The sequence below is a fragment of the Astatotilapia calliptera genome, chromosome 20, assembly GCF_964374335.1.
Source record: "Astatotilapia calliptera chromosome 20, fAstCal68.1, whole genome shotgun sequence".
NCBI classification, from domain to species: Eukaryota; Metazoa; Chordata; class Actinopteri; order Cichliformes; family Cichlidae; genus Astatotilapia; species Astatotilapia calliptera.
Window position 1 is genome coordinate 5,205,457 of NC_137441.1, and position 17,836 is coordinate 5,223,292.

The window sequence follows — 17,836 nt, forward strand, 5'->3', positions numbered from 1 at the left end:
AAACAAACTCAAAAACAAAACCAACAAAACTTAGGGGGGGGGGGGGGGGGGTTTCTCTCCGTCCTTTCCCACCATGCTATACTCCGTAACAAACAAAATACAGAAATTCTCAAAGATTATGTAAAAAACGGGCTTTAATATAAACTTCACTGGAAATGTTATTTATAATTTTACTATTTTTCTTATTATTTGATAATCATTAGTCATTGAATCATCAGTCAATCATCATTGTGTGAACTACTTTATTACCTTTGATCATTGATTATTGTTCGTGTATTTTTTTTCCTTTGCACTAAAACAGAACTTTTCTTCATGTGCAAAGTTGTGTGAAGTTAGTACCAACTACTTTTAAGTAGTTATCAACTACAGGCTAACTTTCTATAAACTCCTCAGCTAAATACAAAGGTGGACTATCCAATGGACTATGATCAGGTTGCTACAAATCAGTTATGCCTGTTGATCCACTATGAAATCCATTATTTCAGCAGTTGCTTGTTTCCCTGACTAATAAAAATCACAATGGCATGATTAATGGAAGAACGTTTGTGTTACCAGTTGGTCTGAACAAACTACAACTATCATAGCAATAAGCCTGTAATAACATTACTACTGATGGTTTCCAACAGTAGAATACAGAGGAGGTGAGGCGTCTTTGGTGTGGTTGGCTGTGCTGAAATGTACATGAGGCGTGGAGTACAAAACATCTGCATGGCCACAGGGGGCGCTGTTGGTGGCAGCAAGCTTACTCAAGTTCTCTTCACTCTGGAAGATACAAATCAGTCTTTAGAAACTATTTTCTAAACAAATTAAATTGTACAGATGCACAAAGATTCAAATTTATATAGTACAAATTCACATTTCTTTTTTTCACAGTTTACATCATTTAAAAAAGGGGGTTACACCCAGCTGTGCCTTGTTAGTTAAAAAAAAAAAGGGGAAAAAAAAGAAAAAGGAAAAGAAGAAAAGAAAAAGAAAATAGGTAGAAATCACAGAAATAGATACTATAATGATGCAAAAACAAATTGCAGCAACACAAAGTGCTTCTTATGAAATCATCCTGAATCCTTGACTGTAAGAGGACCATGATCTTTATATGGATGATTCCACAGTTCCCACTACCTGATAAAATCCAAAAATACTCTGGCATGAAACCTGAAAAATCAAGTACTTACTTTGTTCTGAGGACAGATGACAAGGCTGTAGTCATCTGTGCTTTCAACTCTGTTTCCTTGGGGGCATTTGGCAGTGGTGTAAATTGAAAATACTCCTTCAGGAGGTAAATTGCTCAATCTGTCCTCCTCTCTGATCTCTTCATACAACTGACTGGCCTGGAGGACAAAAAAAAAGTTAATTGAAATCAAATGAAGCTAAAATCAAGTTCAGGTGTCTTGTAATTCCTAAAACTCACCGTTGTAATGTCAGGGGGCTCTGTTTCCACAGGAGGCCCTGAAGAACATGCAAACAGTAAACATCTGTCTTTAATATGCTGCTCCAACGCTGTTTAAAAAAACCTAAGGGAACACTTTAAAAACACATCAGATGTCAATTAATCTCATTTGGCAAATGTCAGTCAGGCTCCACGGTGCCAGGTAATGAACAGAGGGCCCACTAAAGTACATTGGCAACTCGGGCCACCCTCATGAAGTCTTTTTCTGATTATTTAGTCAGAGACCTTCACACTAGTACACCTTTTGGAGGTCATTTTGCACAAAGTAGCAAATACCAGCCCTGCTGATGTTGCTGAGTTGGACTATCTATGCAACCTGTGTAAGGTCCAGGTATCACCTCATTCTACCAGTAGTGACATTAGTCAAAAATACAGAAGACAAAAGATGGGGAAGGTAAAATTGTCAGTGGTCTCCAGTTGTAAAACGATTCCTGTTTGGGGGGGTTGCCTCATTGTTGTCATCAATTCATTAACACCAAAGGAGTTCAAAGATTATTATCCTGATTAAAATTTTTCACTCATTATTCTAATAAGAAACTGCAAAGATTACTGACTTCACAACTGTCAGGAGTTCAATAACTTGCTGTGACTAGTCACGGTTCTGAATCCTAAATGAACATCTGGTCGTGTGGTTAAAAATAGAGAGGCATAGATGGGTGTTAGAGTTGCATTCACTGCCACAGCAAAATCACAAGCCATGAAGCTGCCACATCTGGCTGCACCTCAGATGTTGTGTTTATGACTTTAACTTTAAACACTCATCAAATATCCAGTTTTTCGATCCCCTTTTACTGTAATAATGAAGTGATGATAAAACTTTGTGGTTTCTTTGGTCATTCAAAGCTATATATATATTTTTACTTTGACTCAATCTTAGATCTCTAAATGTTTGTTCAACAACATAGTGTATAACAGTATCATCATTAGGAGTCTAAGAATATAAGGTGTTAAACAGAAACTTTATGGTAAATATGGCAGAGCGATGATACTGTTATGCAACTTAGAACTTTTTTTAAAGTGAGAAAGTTGCCATAAGTTGCCCTCATAAGCCTCAAGCTTCGATTAGGGAGCTGGGGAGGAATCAGGGTTCATGATGCAGAAGCACTTTTAAGAATTACCAGCTACATATATTAATACATTTTTGCAAGGCAGCTTGTTTAAGGTTGGCGATAGACATCAATACCGTGTTTTCTGAAGTGATGAAGACACTGTCTTATGTTCATGTTTACTTTAGGCTCACCTTTAGGTTTACTGGCCCTCCTCTTCTTGCAGAAAATCAGCAAAGCCACTGGTAAGACAGTGATCAGAATAAGAGCCACCACAGGCAGCGTACCTGCAGTAACTTACCACAAGATATTTGTTTTAGTCAAACAGTGTAAATATATGGCCTAAAGGCTTTACTCACTTTTCAGAAAAAACTGCATACACCCAGTGTCATATGGACTGGCATACTTACCACAAATATTGAAACATTCACCAGACAAACTGCTTATCAAGCATGACTGAAACTTTTACAGCTGCTCAGAGCAGTTTAGTGTAATATTTGCCTGATTTTACATGTTTTATTTACACTTATTGAACTTTTTACTTAAAAGAACAGATGCGTGTATACTATTCCAACCATTTACTCGTTTAAAGGACGTGCAGGTGGCTCAGTTATAAACACACTTGAAATTTAACAGGCCCGGAGGACATCCTAGTCCACACACACACATATATATATATATATATATATATATATATATATATATATATATATATATATATATAATGTACCTAAATTTGGAAGAGGTGTCTGTGTCTGTTTGGAGGTTGAAGAGGAGGCTGGTGAAGGTGTGGTGCCTCCTGAAATGGAATTTAAACTCTGTGATGTTGGGGTCTTTGGTGATGTTGTCACTGTTGCTGTTGTCATGGGGGCTGATGAGAGAAATGTTGAAACTGGCGAAGGTTGCACAGTAGACTTTGGTTTTGAGGTCACTGAAGCTGTGAAGATGAAACATCCACAATCACAACAATACTACTCAAAGAAGTTTGTATGTGTTCATGCGAGAAACAGTTTGGGGTTGTTCTGTGTTTTACAGAAGAATTTATAAAACCAATTTTGTCTAAATATTATGAGTCACTTGAAAGAAAATAATTCTTCATGTCTTCACAAACATGACATTTAGTCAACTCACCGTCTGTGACAACAATCTCAAATTCTTCATTTGAATCAAATGGCAAAATTCTGTCCAAAGAGCATCTGTACATTCCAGAGTCAGATCTTCTCAGCTGTGTGATGCTCACATTCAGAACTGTCTTATGTAATGGATAAAATCCTTCTTTATATTTAATGCTGTATCTGCCATTCTGCGCTGAGTCATCAGTTGTGTCAATGAGAATGTTTCCTTCTTCACATTTTCCCGTACAGAAGAGTCTCCTTCTTCCAGTTAAAGAAAATGTGCATTTAACTGTGATGCTTCCACCCTCCATTTCTGTATAGATGGGAGTTTCTGCATTAACAAAACCAGAGTATCCTGCATCCTGCAGTCCTGCTGAAAATACAATAAATCACTAGTTACTTTCTTCTCGTAAAATTTTGCAGCCTAAGAAGATATATTAAAATGAAAGAAGACAAATCTTCACTTTAACACAACTTTTCAAGTTAAGTCAGCGTTTTCAGTATGTTTAACTTATGTTTTAGTTATTTGAATTTGCAAACCATGGACTTCCTGGTTTTTGTTGGCATCTACACAAACCTTTTGCTGAGGAAGACTCAGAGTCACAAATTTAATGATAAACAATTCTAATTAATCGAAACAGTGGGAACCGGTTCTTGTTGAGAGCCTCATTTACCTGGCAGGAAACATGGCGCCTAAGCGGCTCAAACGCTCAAAAGTTTGGTTACACTTTACGAGAACAGATGACAACAGGGCAACTTGCAAAGTAGATATTTCATTTAAGGGAGGAAGCACTACGAATATGCAAATTTACAAACTTGTAACAAATATAGACAAATGACTGTGAATTTCATTTATTTATGACGACATCTTAATCTGCTTTTTGGATGTTTACAGGTTAAAATTGTCTTTTTTGTTGCTTAACATCCAAAGCTTTCAGGTTGTCAACACTTGTTCTCTAATGTTTTGCTTCACAAAAGATGAGAATGGTACAGCAAACAAGGAACCAACTCTGAGTACCTTTCGAAAATGATGGTAACATTTAACTGCTTTACCTATCATTTCAAGGGTTTCTTGTCTTTGCTAAAGCAGTTTTTAGTTCTTCACAGGTTTAGTTGTACTTCCAGTGAACTGCATGTTTGACTGACTCTTTCCAACTCTGCATTTAACCACAGAAACCAATAACATGTAAGAGGCAGAAGAAAATGAAAAAATGCTGAAACAGCTTATCGCTACAACTGCTCAACAAGAAGCTTAAACTTACTGATCAACTAGAAATAAAAAGGAAACAAAGACAAATAATACGGAGACTAACAAAATTAAAGAAATATTAATAAATTGACCCACCAAGAAAGATGAAACAGACCAAAGCACGGAAGACTTTCATACTGAGGTTCTGAGGCATACTGATATTCAGGTGGCTTCTCTTCTGTTTTCACTTTCAAACGAGGACGTTTTCACTTCTCTTTTATGATGTGGTCCCTTCTTCAAACAAACCTCACTCACACACATGCATACACACACACGCACACACACATACACTTTTGGTAAAGTTGTTAGTGAACAGCTGCTTATTTACAGAGTCATAGACCCAATGGAATTACAACTGTGTGAACTCCAAGTAACTGGCTCTGGTAGGTTGAGTGTTGATGTTTAAAGAACAATTCATATGACAGTAGACTTCAAACCAAGTAGTTCTATGTGCATTTTTACTTGCCTTTCCTATTTGAAAATTGTCAGTTAAACTCTCAACATCACAAAAGTACCAGATGAATAATGAAGGCGTCATGGCCTTGAACACAGTTTAAGGTACAACTACATAACAATAAGGCAGAGGTCGGGAGAGTTGAAACAGAAATTTTCCATCATCGTATATTTATTTTGAATCATTCCATCAAGACCCTACCATAACACAGAGAAAACCCCTACAACCAGACGACGCACCTATGAGGAACCACTTGGCAATAGTGGGAAGGGAAAATTTCCGTTTTACCAGGTAGAAACCTCCACAAACAGAACCAGGCTCAAGCAAGGGCAGCCATCAGCCATGGCCCATTGGGAGTGAGGGGAGGAAGACAGGACAAGAGACACAATGTGGAAAAGAGCCAAAAATTAATAATAACAAATGAATAAATACAGAGTGGTGCATAAAAACAAAGAGTGAAAAAAAGATCAATGAAGAAGAAGAAAGATGCAGTTGTCATAGTTTAAAATGGAGCTGGTTTCTGTCTACACATAAATGACGAGGAGCAAAGAGGAGAGAGAAGCCATTACCAAAGAGTTGAGGTCAGCTGTCTGTGCGTGTGCATGTGTGTGTGTACACAAGGTAGCCCAGGAGATAGAGCTCCGGGCTCCAATCTGCATGCCTAAGTATCCTCGAGCAACATACTTAAACCCAAGGTGCATTCATTAGAGTGTGCAAATTTTAGATAGAAAGCATTTATTTGTAGGAAAAGGTGCATGTATGAATGGCTGAATGAGGCTTCTTACACAGAATGCTCAAGTAAAGAAGGAAAGTCCATCCATCCGCTTCCGCTTATCCTTTTCAGGGTCGCTGGAGCCTATCCCAGCTGTCATATGGCGAGAGGCGGGGTACACCCTGGACAGGTCGCCAGTCTGTCGCAGGGTTAACACACAGGGACAGACAACCATTCGCACTCACTTTCATTCGCACATTCAGACCTAGTGGCAATTTGGATTATCCAATTAACCTATCCCCACAAGTTGCATGTCTTTGGACGGTGGGAGGAAGCCGGAGTACCCGGAGGGAACCCACGCAAACACGGGGAGAACATGCAAACTCCACACAGAAAGACCCTGGCCTAATGTTGGAATTGAACTCAGGACCTTCTTGCTGTGCGGCAACAGTGCTAACCACCGTGCCACCGTGCTGCCCAAAAACCAGTCCATTTACACACATAGACAGTCAAATCTGAACATGAATATGAAAAATACCATCTGCTTTGTGGAAGCAGCCATGTTCAAACCTGTAGAAAAGAAGAAAGTTGACAAATGTTTGTACACCACTATTTTTACTTAGTAATTCTGAAAACGTCATACTAACAAACATAGCTTGCAAAAAAAAATTCCAATAGCCCAAATACAATACAGATTACTATCTAAGACCAGATAGATCTAAACAAAGGAGTGAGTACGGATGGGAATTGAAAACCGGTTCTTGTTGAGAACCGGTTCCCACTGTTTCAATTAATTGGAAATGTTTATCATTTTTGCAAACGATTCCCTTATCGATTCCAGTCACCTCGACGTTGCCACGTTGCAGAGCCTCATTTACCTGGCTGGAAACACGGCGCATAAGCGGCTCAAACGCTCAAAAGTTTGGTTACACTTTACGAGAACAGATGACAACAGGGCAACTTGCAAAGTAGATATTTCATTTAAGGGAGGAAACACTACGAATATGCAAAAGCATTTGCTCACAAAACACACGATGACCTTAAATGAATGTCGTGTTTTTAATTCCGCTCCTGACTCGTGAATCTCAACCCAGCAGCAACGGTAACGTTTGCACGTCGTCTCCCGTTAATGCGGCAGGTAAATAATCAACTAACATTTCATATTACGTTAGCGCGATCTGCCTTATTAGAAAACCTGCCATTACTGTGCATTTAGGTGACCAAGATGAGAGAGACAGACAGAGTCTGGCTGGCTCAGATGCTGGCAGTTCTCGCTGCAGTCTACCGGTAGCGTCTCCTTTTAGTCCAGGATAGACGAATGTCACCGAGCAGTGACTAAGTTTGTGGTCAAAGGCTTGCACCCATTTGCCACAGCAGATGGCCCAATTTTCAGTAAGTGTTTAATTGTAGGCAGGGACATTACTGGATATTCTTGTGTAATTGCTACAGAATAATTTAATGTTATACTTTGTTATTGCTACAGAAGAATAATTATTTTATTAATATTTTACATTTACAATTTTTTTTTTCTGGGGACCCTGTGACACCCCACTGAAGAGCCGTAGGCTGTGGATCTCTTAAGATCTCACTGTTGGGTTTGTAAGGCCATGTTACTTCTAAATTTCTATCTTGTTCAAAGAGAAGATATAAAACAAAGTTCTAAGCTAATCAACCTTAGTGTTCTCCTTTTTTAAAAATAAGAATCGATAAGAGAATCGATAAAGAATCGAATTGTTAAACAGAATCGAAAATGGAATCGGAATCGTGAAAATCTTATCAATTCCCATCTCTAGGAGTGAGGCAGGATCAAGACAGTAGTGTATCCCAGATGTGTTCAGAGCAATTATGCTTTGGTTTTAGCTAATTGCTGTTTAACACTAGGGTGGCTCAGCTAAGTTTTACATGGATCAAAGCTACAGTTTATATTTTGTGTGCACCTTTGTTGTGCTTACCTAACATTTACACAACATGATGATGATTTTTTCTTTTGCACACAGGACAATATTGTTTCCTAGACAATCTTTGTCATTCAGTGTACAAGGAATTATTTTTTGTTGCAGTTAAACAACAACATAAAAATATAAATACTATTGTGGCAGCACGGGGGTTTAAAAAAAGAGTGATTCAGTACTTTGCCCTTTAAACTCACTGTTGTCACGATAGCTAGGACAGCCAAAGGTTGCCAACAACACCACCTTTGGGATTCCATCCAAGGAAAGCAGTAGAAACACCATTTAGGTACACAGGTTTGTTCCACTAAATAGGCAGAAGACATGAGTTCACAATTCAAAATGTAAATTTATTTCACAAGGAAAAACATTACTTTAACACTCTACACATTCAATCATACCTCATGTCAATGCCACTGTTTACATGCAGCCGACCAAACAGGGAGCGACAACAGATGCCAGGAAATTCGACCATGAATAAGCATAGACAGGGAGGTGATAGAGCATCCTTATATATACAATACCCCTGCTGGCAATGACATATTAATTAAGACTAAGCTTAAACCATCCTGCTACACAATGTTAAAATATATTAGCAATGAAAAACTCTAAGTGTAATGGTATCCTCCTGAAAACCATCCTATTCATTTATGTCCTCCATAATGGACATTAGTTTTTTTGGTCTATATCTTTTGACTTATTTGAGCTACCCTGCGTAGTCCTGGTGTACTAAATAGAGCAAATCCTGGGCTTTCCATTTATATCTCATGTGTTTGGGTTGGCTCTTTTACATGTGTGTGAATGGGTGAATGACTGAATGTAGTGTGAAGCGCTTTGGGGTCCTTAGGGACTAGAAAAGCACTATACAAATGCAGGCCATTTTTACCTCTAGAGAGGAAGGAAAATACAAAAAATGTTCTATGGGAAGGTTCCTTTTTCCTCTAAGAATATGGAAATATGGTATCCAGTATGAGCAGTAGAGCAGTCTGATGACCTGGAATGAAAGGCTAGTGCACCTAATGCTACAGAACCTCTTTCCAGAGGCCAGCAGCCAGAAGAATACATGGTGGGGCTATGAGGAGTAACTGATGATGTTTCTTGCTCAAGACAAGGGTCGTGTCCAGATCCATGGGCTGCATCGTCCTGAGGCCGCATTTGTAGACCGATTACATTACAGCAACGTGCCGAAGGCTGTCCAAATTCGTAGACTCCTCCGAATGCTGCCTACAAATGCGTCCTCCTTTTCCCCGATTTTGAAGGATGGGTCGGGTGTGTCCTTCGTGGCCTACCATATCCCAGAATTCATAGCACGGCCCAGCCAAACACCAGTTTCCAACAATGGCGGCTGCTACTAAGTTTAATTACTCTTACTAAGCTTTCTGGGTCACAAAATAAACTTTTTACATATTTTCAGGCGAGAATTTGTTTTTTCTCAGTGTTTTATTTGATCCTAAGTAAATCGGTTTGGCAGAGATTAATAGATTTGAATGTTCCCTTATTATTGTGGCATAATTACTTCTATCCAAAATAAATAAATTAAACAAATAAGTCAAGCTGTCCTACCTTTATAGTTTTCACACAGCTGAATAAACCTCAAACAGAAAACTGATTAAACAGAAGTGTGAGATGGTAGAGAATTTATTCAGTGTCCTGTTATATTTTAGGGAGAAATGAGCAGACGGCTGAGTTTATTAAACTCCACTGGTAATGCACATCTGAAGCCTAGACCATCCAAATTCACAGCCACTCACTTTCGGCCTACCCGGCCTTCGAAGGACTGCCCTATGTGGACTGAACAGGGTTTAGTCTCGACAACCTGTGAGAGATGCTTACGGAAGAAGACAATAAAAAAAAATCACATCACACATACCTTGTGTCAATCAATCAGAAAGTAAGAAAGGAGAAAATAAAACATTTAAAGTACACAAACCTGAGCTGCCATCCAGGAGGGGCAAAACGGGCCTTTATGGCCTTACTATCATCTTCTCTATCTGCTTTCTTACTTATTTGTTCAATTTATTTAATTTTGAACATTACTTTCTCCATGTGTGGAGCTAAGCCAGAGCTGCAGCATGCAGATACCATGTGGACTAGCAAAAGAGGAGTCGGGTGGAGACCTAAACTGCAAACAACTGTACTGTCCATGGTTCACCACCAGATGGTGCAAAAAAGCAAGATCTGGGCATACAGTTCACCAATGCATTAAATGCAAAAGATCGTTACATTGTCCTTCTGTTTGTACCCACTGAAGGAAATTGCCTTCCCGGGTTTCCTCCGTGGCGTGAGCGATAAGCAGAGTTTGTCCTTTCCTTATAAGACTCCTAATTATTCAAAGTAACACTCAGGTATGCCATTCAGCGTGTTAGTACGAGCTCGGGAGCAGCTTGGGAGAACAAGAAAACAGAGACTGCTTTAGGTTGCCTTCCCAATCGACTCAAAGGTTTATTTGATACACAGCAGTTTATATAGATGAAAAAAGGTTCGTGTGTCAGCTTTCCCAGTTCAAACCGGTACAGACCAAATAAGGAAACGTCTTCCTGCCTTGTGAGCCAAGAAGTATCCTGTGTGTAGTTTATCAGTTCAGCTACAATTTATGATCATCCCAGCAAAATACACTCCTAGACATAAAATACAGAGTTCTTTCATCAGTGAATTCTGAAACAAACCACCTAGCCTTTAACGAGCCTTTTCCAGGAGATAAGGAAAAAGGGAGGATGGGAGTAAGGAAGTGGTCTCATCTCTGTGGTGTTTTCGACCTTGAGGTACCAGCCTGTAAGTCTCACATTAATTCTTGGGTCACAGAGAAAGAGAAAAACAACTAGTAGATCGGCCTTATTGAGTAACAGTTTTCCTGTATAAAACAATATCCTGTAAATGCTTACCGTGGTATCAAAATATCATAACAGTTCCCCTCTTTTATTATTTTTTAAAAATAATAACTCAAATAGAAAGGAAAAATCACAAATGTAATAACATAATATAAAAAGCAAATCATAAAATGTAATAGTTCACAACCTAATGTTCAATATACACATCAGGAACATCATTGATGACATCTGACACATAATCTGGGTCAATTTGTGCCAATTGCAAATACATTGAAGTAGCTGTACTAGTAGCTATACGGGTTATCATTGAACGTACACAGGGTACCACACAACAGACAATAATCATCAAAAACATGCTGCAACGGTTACAAAGGCTACAATTAGTTCCTTCCATCTTCCAAACGTGTCCTGTAGCCACTTATGTAGCCACTGACCGTGACCTGTATTGGCAATTAGTTCTATCTGCAATGCTTCAAGTTTATTCATAGCTTGTGTGAATGAACCGTTAGGAGCGGTATTATTGGGAATGAAAGTACAGCATACATCAACGGTTACTAGACCACAGGTACCGGTCCAATTAACAGGTAAAGCTAATCTAAGAGTATTATTGCACATCCAATAAGCATGTGGGATTGGTCTGGTCAGGCGCGTGACCATGTGTGATTTAACTAACTCCCCCCAGTCAGTGTCATTTAATACACCGTCTGGGGGAACAATGATCGGGTCTCTGCTCGAACTTGAACTGTGTGTGTGTTCCTCCAGATATGATAAAACTTCAGCCACAGAGACAGCTAGCCATGTCTCATTACAGCGTGCACCTGGGGAGTCAGAGAAAAATGTGTAGTCATCCTTTGTATAATCTATGTGTGTGTCTGGGCCAGTTAACTTTAATCTGCGCAGACATATCATACTAGTATTAAAATGAAGAGGGATCTGTCCTAAGGGCAGTGAGGGCTTTAACCTATTCTTAGGGCGTTTCATTGGGGCGCAGGTCCCTGCGGTGTCATTAGATAACTTCAATAATTCGCCTAATGGAGTCTCAGGGTTAGTTGGTGTGTGTGTGTGTCTAAGTAAGCAGTCGAGAGGGCTCAGAGTCAACTGTAAAGTGTCTTTAAAGAGAGCATTATCTCCGCTGATTTTCTCTAGTCCCTCAGTGAGGGGGAAACCGGATATGGGGTATCCTACTATTACCTGTTCTGGATTAGCCTTTGAACAGACATAACAGTTACTGTTTCCTAAATCACGAGCGGCTGTTCTGGCATTTTCATACCAGGCGTTAGCTCCTGTTCTAGAGGGCGCATAAGATGGTTTATTAGTGGCGTCTATGTTGCTATTTACTGATTTTAGGGAACGTAATGAGTGCATTAAGTAGGTGTCTTGCAAAATGGAGCATGAGGTATAGTCAGCAAAATATGACCTGCAGAAATGTGAACATGGTTGCAGTTTACAATACAAAATAGCAAAGAGAAATCCTAAGGTTAATGCGATAGATATGATAAATAACCTAAATATATAAGACAATATATAAGAAAAACAGTTCTTCAGTTGTCTTCTGGCCTGGTCCCAGGTTCGAGAGACATCGAATAAGCATCGTATGATGACAATGGGCATTTCATTTTCTCCATTATCAGGATGAAATGAGTCTGGCTTTATCAGGTTAGACATCATGTGGTACTTTTGGCTTTCTGTTCCTGCTGGATGTTTGAGTACCTTGTTGTTGTTCTTTCAGACGTTGTGTCTTAATCAGTGATTGTGTGTGTGTGTAAATTGGATCCTGGCGCTGGCTCGCCGGAGATGTCATCTACCCGTGTGTGTTTATTTGCTCTAGTTCCGGGCGCTGGCTCGCCGGAGATGTCGTCTGCTTGATCCGACGCCTGAGATGGTCCGATTGGGCTGGTCTTAACCCTGCTGGCATGAATCCACTGAGGTTGTCCGTCTGTGAGGATGCTGGTTCTTCGTCACTGCCAGTAAAGCCTGGGGGCTGGAAAACGCGGCCTCCCAGAGTGTCCTTGGTTTTAGTGGCTTCTCCAACATGCGTCTCCTTGTCTCCACTGGTGGAACTGTGGAGGGGAAAAGCTGAGAGAGACAAACTTTCTGATAGTTATTATTCAGTTTTTCTACCAGGTTGTGAACATCAGTGGACAATGCAATATACATCACCTTCTACTAGCGGTGCCCCTCTGGAAGCTGACCATGGTCTTGGAAATAGTCTTATTTCAAATGGAAATAATTTGGTTACTGCAGATTGAGTCATTCTAATCTCACACAGGACTTGAGTAAGTAATTTGACCCAGGTCATTAAAGTTTTAGCACATTTTTTAATTACTTCTCATGTGAATGAAGATCCTCTATCACTGTTAATTTGGTGAGGTATTCCGAATCTGGGTATTATTTCATTGCTCAACTTTTGACAGACTACTTCTGCAGTTTCTTTTGAGGTTGGATAAGCTTCTACTCATTTACTAAATTGATCCACTATTACCAGTAAGTACTTGATACTTCCTTGTGCTGGCATATGTGTAAAATCAATTTGTAATGTATGAAATGGAAAATCTGGTTGTGGTAAATGCTGATGTTTTGCTTTTGAGCTACCTACATTAGTTCGTGCACATGTTAGACAGGTTGCTAATATGCTTTTTACTGCATGTGATGTTTTCTCAATTACAAATCTTAATTTTATTGCCCCTATTACCCCTCTTTGTCCGACATGACTCACACAGTGAAAATGTCGGGCAAGGACTGGCAGCAGGGAATATGGGAGGGCAATCAAACCCTTAAGATTTAGTATAGGTCATCTCTGTCATCTAAGGTACAGTCATTATTCTATGCAGAGGCTTGCTCTTGTATAAATTTTAAATCAACATTTGTGTCTAAATAGTCTGGGAGTGTAACAAATGGCAGCTGTAGGGGCACAGATAATACTTCCTGCGGAGGTGGGAGCTGTGATGCAGCTGCAGCCTTGGCTGTCACGTCTGCTAAGGCATTACCTGTTGCTTCGTCTGTGTCAGCTGTACTGTGTCCTTTCGTTTTTACAACTGCAATGGCCGATGGCAGCTGTATAGCCTGAAAAAGTCTTTGAACAAAATCAGAATTTAGCAATTTATTTTCCATCAGCAGATCTAAATCCTCTCTGTCTCCACAATGTGCCAAAGTCATGCACAACGCCAAATGCATAGCGGCTGTCTGCGCAAATTGTCACATGCTTATCCAAATGTAGCTCACAGGCGCGTATTAAAGCCATGAGCTCTGCTTTTTGTGCTGAGTGAAATGGTAATGAGTGAGCCTCTAGTATGATGTCAGGCACTGTTACCACTGAATAGCCACAAAGAAATGAGTTGTCACTCGGCCTTGAACAGGACCCGTCCACATAAACCGTGGCTGAGTCTGGGATAGGTGTTTTCTCTAAATCTGGACATGGTGCTGTGGATTCCTGTATACGTGTCATGCAGTCATGATCATCAAGCTCGTCTGAGCCATCCTGTCGGTCAGAAGAACACAGCATAGGATCAATAAATGTGCTGGCGAATCAGGTGTGCTGCTCGCTTTTATAGTGAGATTTGCATATGTTGTTTAGTTATGTTTGCTACAATGGTCGTGACCTGGTGATTGGTGTGTAGAATAGTGTCATGTGGGAGTGTGAGCTTCCCGCAGTCCCTTATCATGATAGAGCAAGCTGCTACTGCCCTCAGGCAGGCCGGCATTCCCGAACAATTCAGGCAGCACCTTTGAGTGGCGGAGGTCAGCACTCCCTGTAATGCATTGAAAGAGGCAGTCATTTCTGTGGACCACAGTATTCGAGGAGGCTTGTCTTTTTTTTACAACAGTCACGCAGAATGTGGTCATGAAAAGAACAGTCTGGTATCCACTGTCTGCAATAGTTCACCATGCCTAAGAAGGACGACATTTCCTCCTGTGTAGTGGGACGAGGGACAGAGGTCACAGCTTTGACCCTGTCTGCAGTCATGGAACGTTTTCCGTGAGACAGTGTGAATCCCAAATATTGAACAGAAGTCTGACAGTACTGCATTTTCTTTGCTGATGCTTTGTGGCCAGTCTTTTGGAGGTGCTGGATAAGCATGTGTGTAGCAGTTTGACATAGTTTTTCACTTTCAGCACAGAGGAGGAGGTCATCCACATGTGGATCAGAGTACAGCCCTCAGGAGGAGTAAAGCTGTCCAGGGTAGCACGGATCACCATTGAGAAAGCAGCAGAGCTGTCTATCATGCCTTGAGGCAAACGAGTCCAAGTGTACTGCTTATTTCTATGTGTGAATGCAAATAACGGCTGTGTGTCACAGGTACTGAGAAAAAGGAGCGGAGCATAAATCCACCACGGTAAAATGTGTATGCAATGCATGTCAATGTGCTGTGAACATCTGAAACGAGAGGTGGCAGAGGAATGTTGACTGCATTAATTTGCCTCAAGTCTTGTATGAAACGCCATACGCCAGGTTTGTTAGGCTTTGGCACAGGATTGACAGGAGTGTGGGCTTTATTACTCCTGTAGTCAATAAATCTCCTATGATGACATCTAGGGCTGCGGCTTTTTCCGTGGAAAGGGGACATTGCCTGACATATACTCGCTTTTTGTTTTAATAGGTGTACGTGATAAAGTGTACAGTCAATAAATCCTATATCATTCTCACTTTTAGACCACAATGTCATATTCTGGTATTCAGCTGGCAATGTAACTGCAGAAATAGTACAGTGGATAGGGTAGGTTAGATCTATGTGACGACATGGTGTAGTTATATCATAACCTATGTCTGAGTTATGTGACAAAATCACTGTTTGACCTTCACTTGTGTGAGCAGTTATCATGTTGTTGAACAGTGTGAGAGAAACAAAAGTGTGGCTCCCAGTCATGGGATTACCTGTTAGTGGCGTCTGTACACGTTTTTTTGGCACAGTGTGTGACATAGAGTACCGGACAAAAAGGATGTTGAGTTCATTCTCTGCTGAGGGTCCAGCTGACACAGAGGATGTTCCTTCTCCATCATGTCGGTACATAGGGCAGAGAAAACATAAGCTGTTATCAGTGTCAGCAAACATTTCACCCTTTATGTTAAATGAAATACACAAATTCATTTTTGCTTTGGGTGTCTGCGGCTGCTGGAAAACTGAGCTGAATTTGCACCTCTAGCTTGTCCAACAGTGCATAAAGCGTTTTATGAATACTAGGATAGATTCATCAGGCTTCTGTTTACACATAGTTACTGCATTTAAGTCAATTTTGTCTCTGGACATTGTTAGCAGGAATTTCTTTAGATTCTTAAAGAAATCGGCGACTTTGTCATTATTTACCCTCCTTTTGTCCATAGCGGTAACATTTGATGCATCACGTCGCGGCATTCTATCATATATTTTCTACAGGACTTTTTAAGCAGACTACTTTTCTTATCACAAATGATATTCAACATTTCTACTGACCTGTTTTCTGGCGATAATCGTTCGGGATAAGGCTCCGAAAAGAAATTAGAATGCATTGAACTTCTTAAGTTGTAAACAAAGTCAGTCACATAAGCACTCCCGCATGTTCTGGATACGTGATCATGGACGTCTTCACCGATTCGTGGACGTAGGTTACACGTAACCGGAAATGGGAGTTGTACTGAGCCGTTATTTGAGACTTTATTTTGTATTTTATTAATTTTTGGTTTTACAGGTACTTTAGATTTTTTTATCGGACCTGTCTGTGGTCTTTGAATAATTCTGACCCATGTTCAGTGATTTCCAGAGGGGTTTACACGCTAGGAGGATTTAGGTTAGTATTTTCGCTGCGGCACAGCTGAGGTCACTTTAAATTTATTGCTAGCAATTTTTTGTTTGTGTGAGCAACTCTCACTTAGCGAGCAACTTCTCGCTTAACGAGCAACTTCTCGTAAAACAACAGGCAACTTCCTGTGTTCTTTCTGCTTTTAATTTACTGCTTTTAACCCTTGTATGGTAATCGGGTCTGTGAGACCCGTTTTCAGTTTTCTTTCGTTTTTTTTTTTTTAACAAAATTAAATTTAATTATTTACTAGCTTTCTGTGAGTGAGCAACTTCTCACTTTTTAACGTACGTTTCAAGATAACAGGCAACTCCCTGTGTCACTCTTTGATGAGCAACTTCTCACTTAACGAGAAGTATTTAAGACAACAGGCAACTTTCTGTGTCACTTTTTCTGAGTGAGCAACTTAAAATATTCAAGACAACAGGCAACTTCCTGTGTCCACCAACACCACACAAGGGTTAATTTACTTTATTCGGGGACTGAGGAAGTCAGTCAGTGTATCTCTCTGGATCACTAAGTGAAACTTCGTCAGCATATCCCGTTTCTTTATTCGGGGACTGAGGAAGTCAGTCAGTGTATCTCTCTGGATCACTAAGTGAAACTTCGTCAGCATATCCCGTTTTTTTATGGATCGATCACTGAGAGAGGTATAATAGGTCTTTATATAAATATGAAAGACGCATATTTACCTTCTGTCAGTAATCCCACTTCTGACACCAAGATTGAAGGAAATTGCCTTCCCGGGTTTCCTCCGTGGCGTGAGCGATAAGCAGAGTTTGTCCTTTCCTTATAAGACTCCTAATTATTCAAAGTAACACTCAGGTATGCCATTCAGCGTGTTAGTACGAGCTCGGGAGCAGCTTGGGAGAACAAGAAAACAGAGACTGCTTTAGGTTGCCTTCCCAATCGACTCAAAGGTTTATTTGATACACAGCAGTTTATATAGATGAAAAAAGGTTCGTGTGTCAGCTTTCCCAGTTCAAACCGGTACAGACCAAATAAGGAAACGTCTTCCTGCCTTGTGAGCCAAGAAGTATCCTGTGTGTAGTTTATCAGTTCAGCTACAATTTATGATCATCCCAGCAAAATACACTCCTAGACATAAAATACAGAGTTCTTTCATCAGTGAATTCTGAAACAAACCACCTAGCCTTTAACGAGCCTTTTCCAGGAGATAAGGAAAAAGGGAGGATGGGAGTAAGGAAGTGGTCTCATCTCTGTGGTGTTTTCGACCTTGAGGTACCAGCCTGTAAGTCTCACA

The 17,836-nt window shown here is 40.2% G+C and overlaps 1 protein-coding gene and 1 long non-coding RNA gene across 5 annotated transcripts; both read right to left on the bottom strand.

Moving 5' to 3' along the window:
- Window positions 1-225: 225 nt before the first annotated feature.
- On the bottom strand, window positions 226-5,064 carry LOC113013528 (uncharacterized). Of its 4 annotated transcripts, none has more exons than XM_080295284.1 (7): window positions 4,954-5,064; window positions 3,625-3,981; window positions 3,224-3,430; window positions 2,688-2,735; window positions 1,409-1,446; window positions 1,173-1,328; window positions 226-762 (listed from the first exon to the last, which is right to left on the bottom strand). In XM_080295284.1, exons 1-7 carry the CDS (start codon window positions 5,009-5,011, stop codon window positions 607-609), a joined length of 1,020 nt encoding a protein of 339 aa, XP_080151410.1. In that variant the 5' UTR covers window positions 5,012-5,064; the 3' UTR covers window positions 226-606. The 4 variants fall into 4 exon arrangements, with proteins under 4 accessions (XP_080151410.1, XP_026010310.2, XP_026010308.2 ...); XM_026154525.2 differs by having other exon boundaries at window positions 2,688-2,780; XM_026154523.2 differs by having other exon boundaries at window positions 2,688-2,789.
- Window positions 5,065-10,383: 5,319 nt separating this feature from the next.
- On the bottom strand, window positions 10,384-16,972 carry LOC145422915 (uncharacterized). The gene is made up of 2 exons (XR_013904089.1): window positions 16,230-16,972; window positions 10,384-13,010 (listed from the first exon to the last, which is right to left on the bottom strand). It is a non-coding gene; the product is annotated as an uncharacterized LOC145422915 (long non-coding RNA).
- Window positions 16,973-17,836: the final 864 nt, after the last annotated feature.

Bases quoted from the DNA above. Each gene is read 5' to 3' on its own strand.
- LOC113013528 (XM_026154523.2), bottom strand. From the start codon at position 5,011: ATGCCTCAGAACCTCAGTATGAAAGTCTTCCGTGCTTTGGTCTGTTTC. The intron at 2,790-3,223 runs GTACATTATATA...TCTTGTGGTAAG, and splicing joins GACACCTCTTCCAAATTTAG to TTACTGCAGGTACGCTGCCT. The intron at 1,447-2,687 runs GTGAGCCTAAAG...CATGTTCTTCAG, and splicing joins GAGGGCCAGTAAACCTAAAG to GGCCTCCTGTGGAAACAGAG.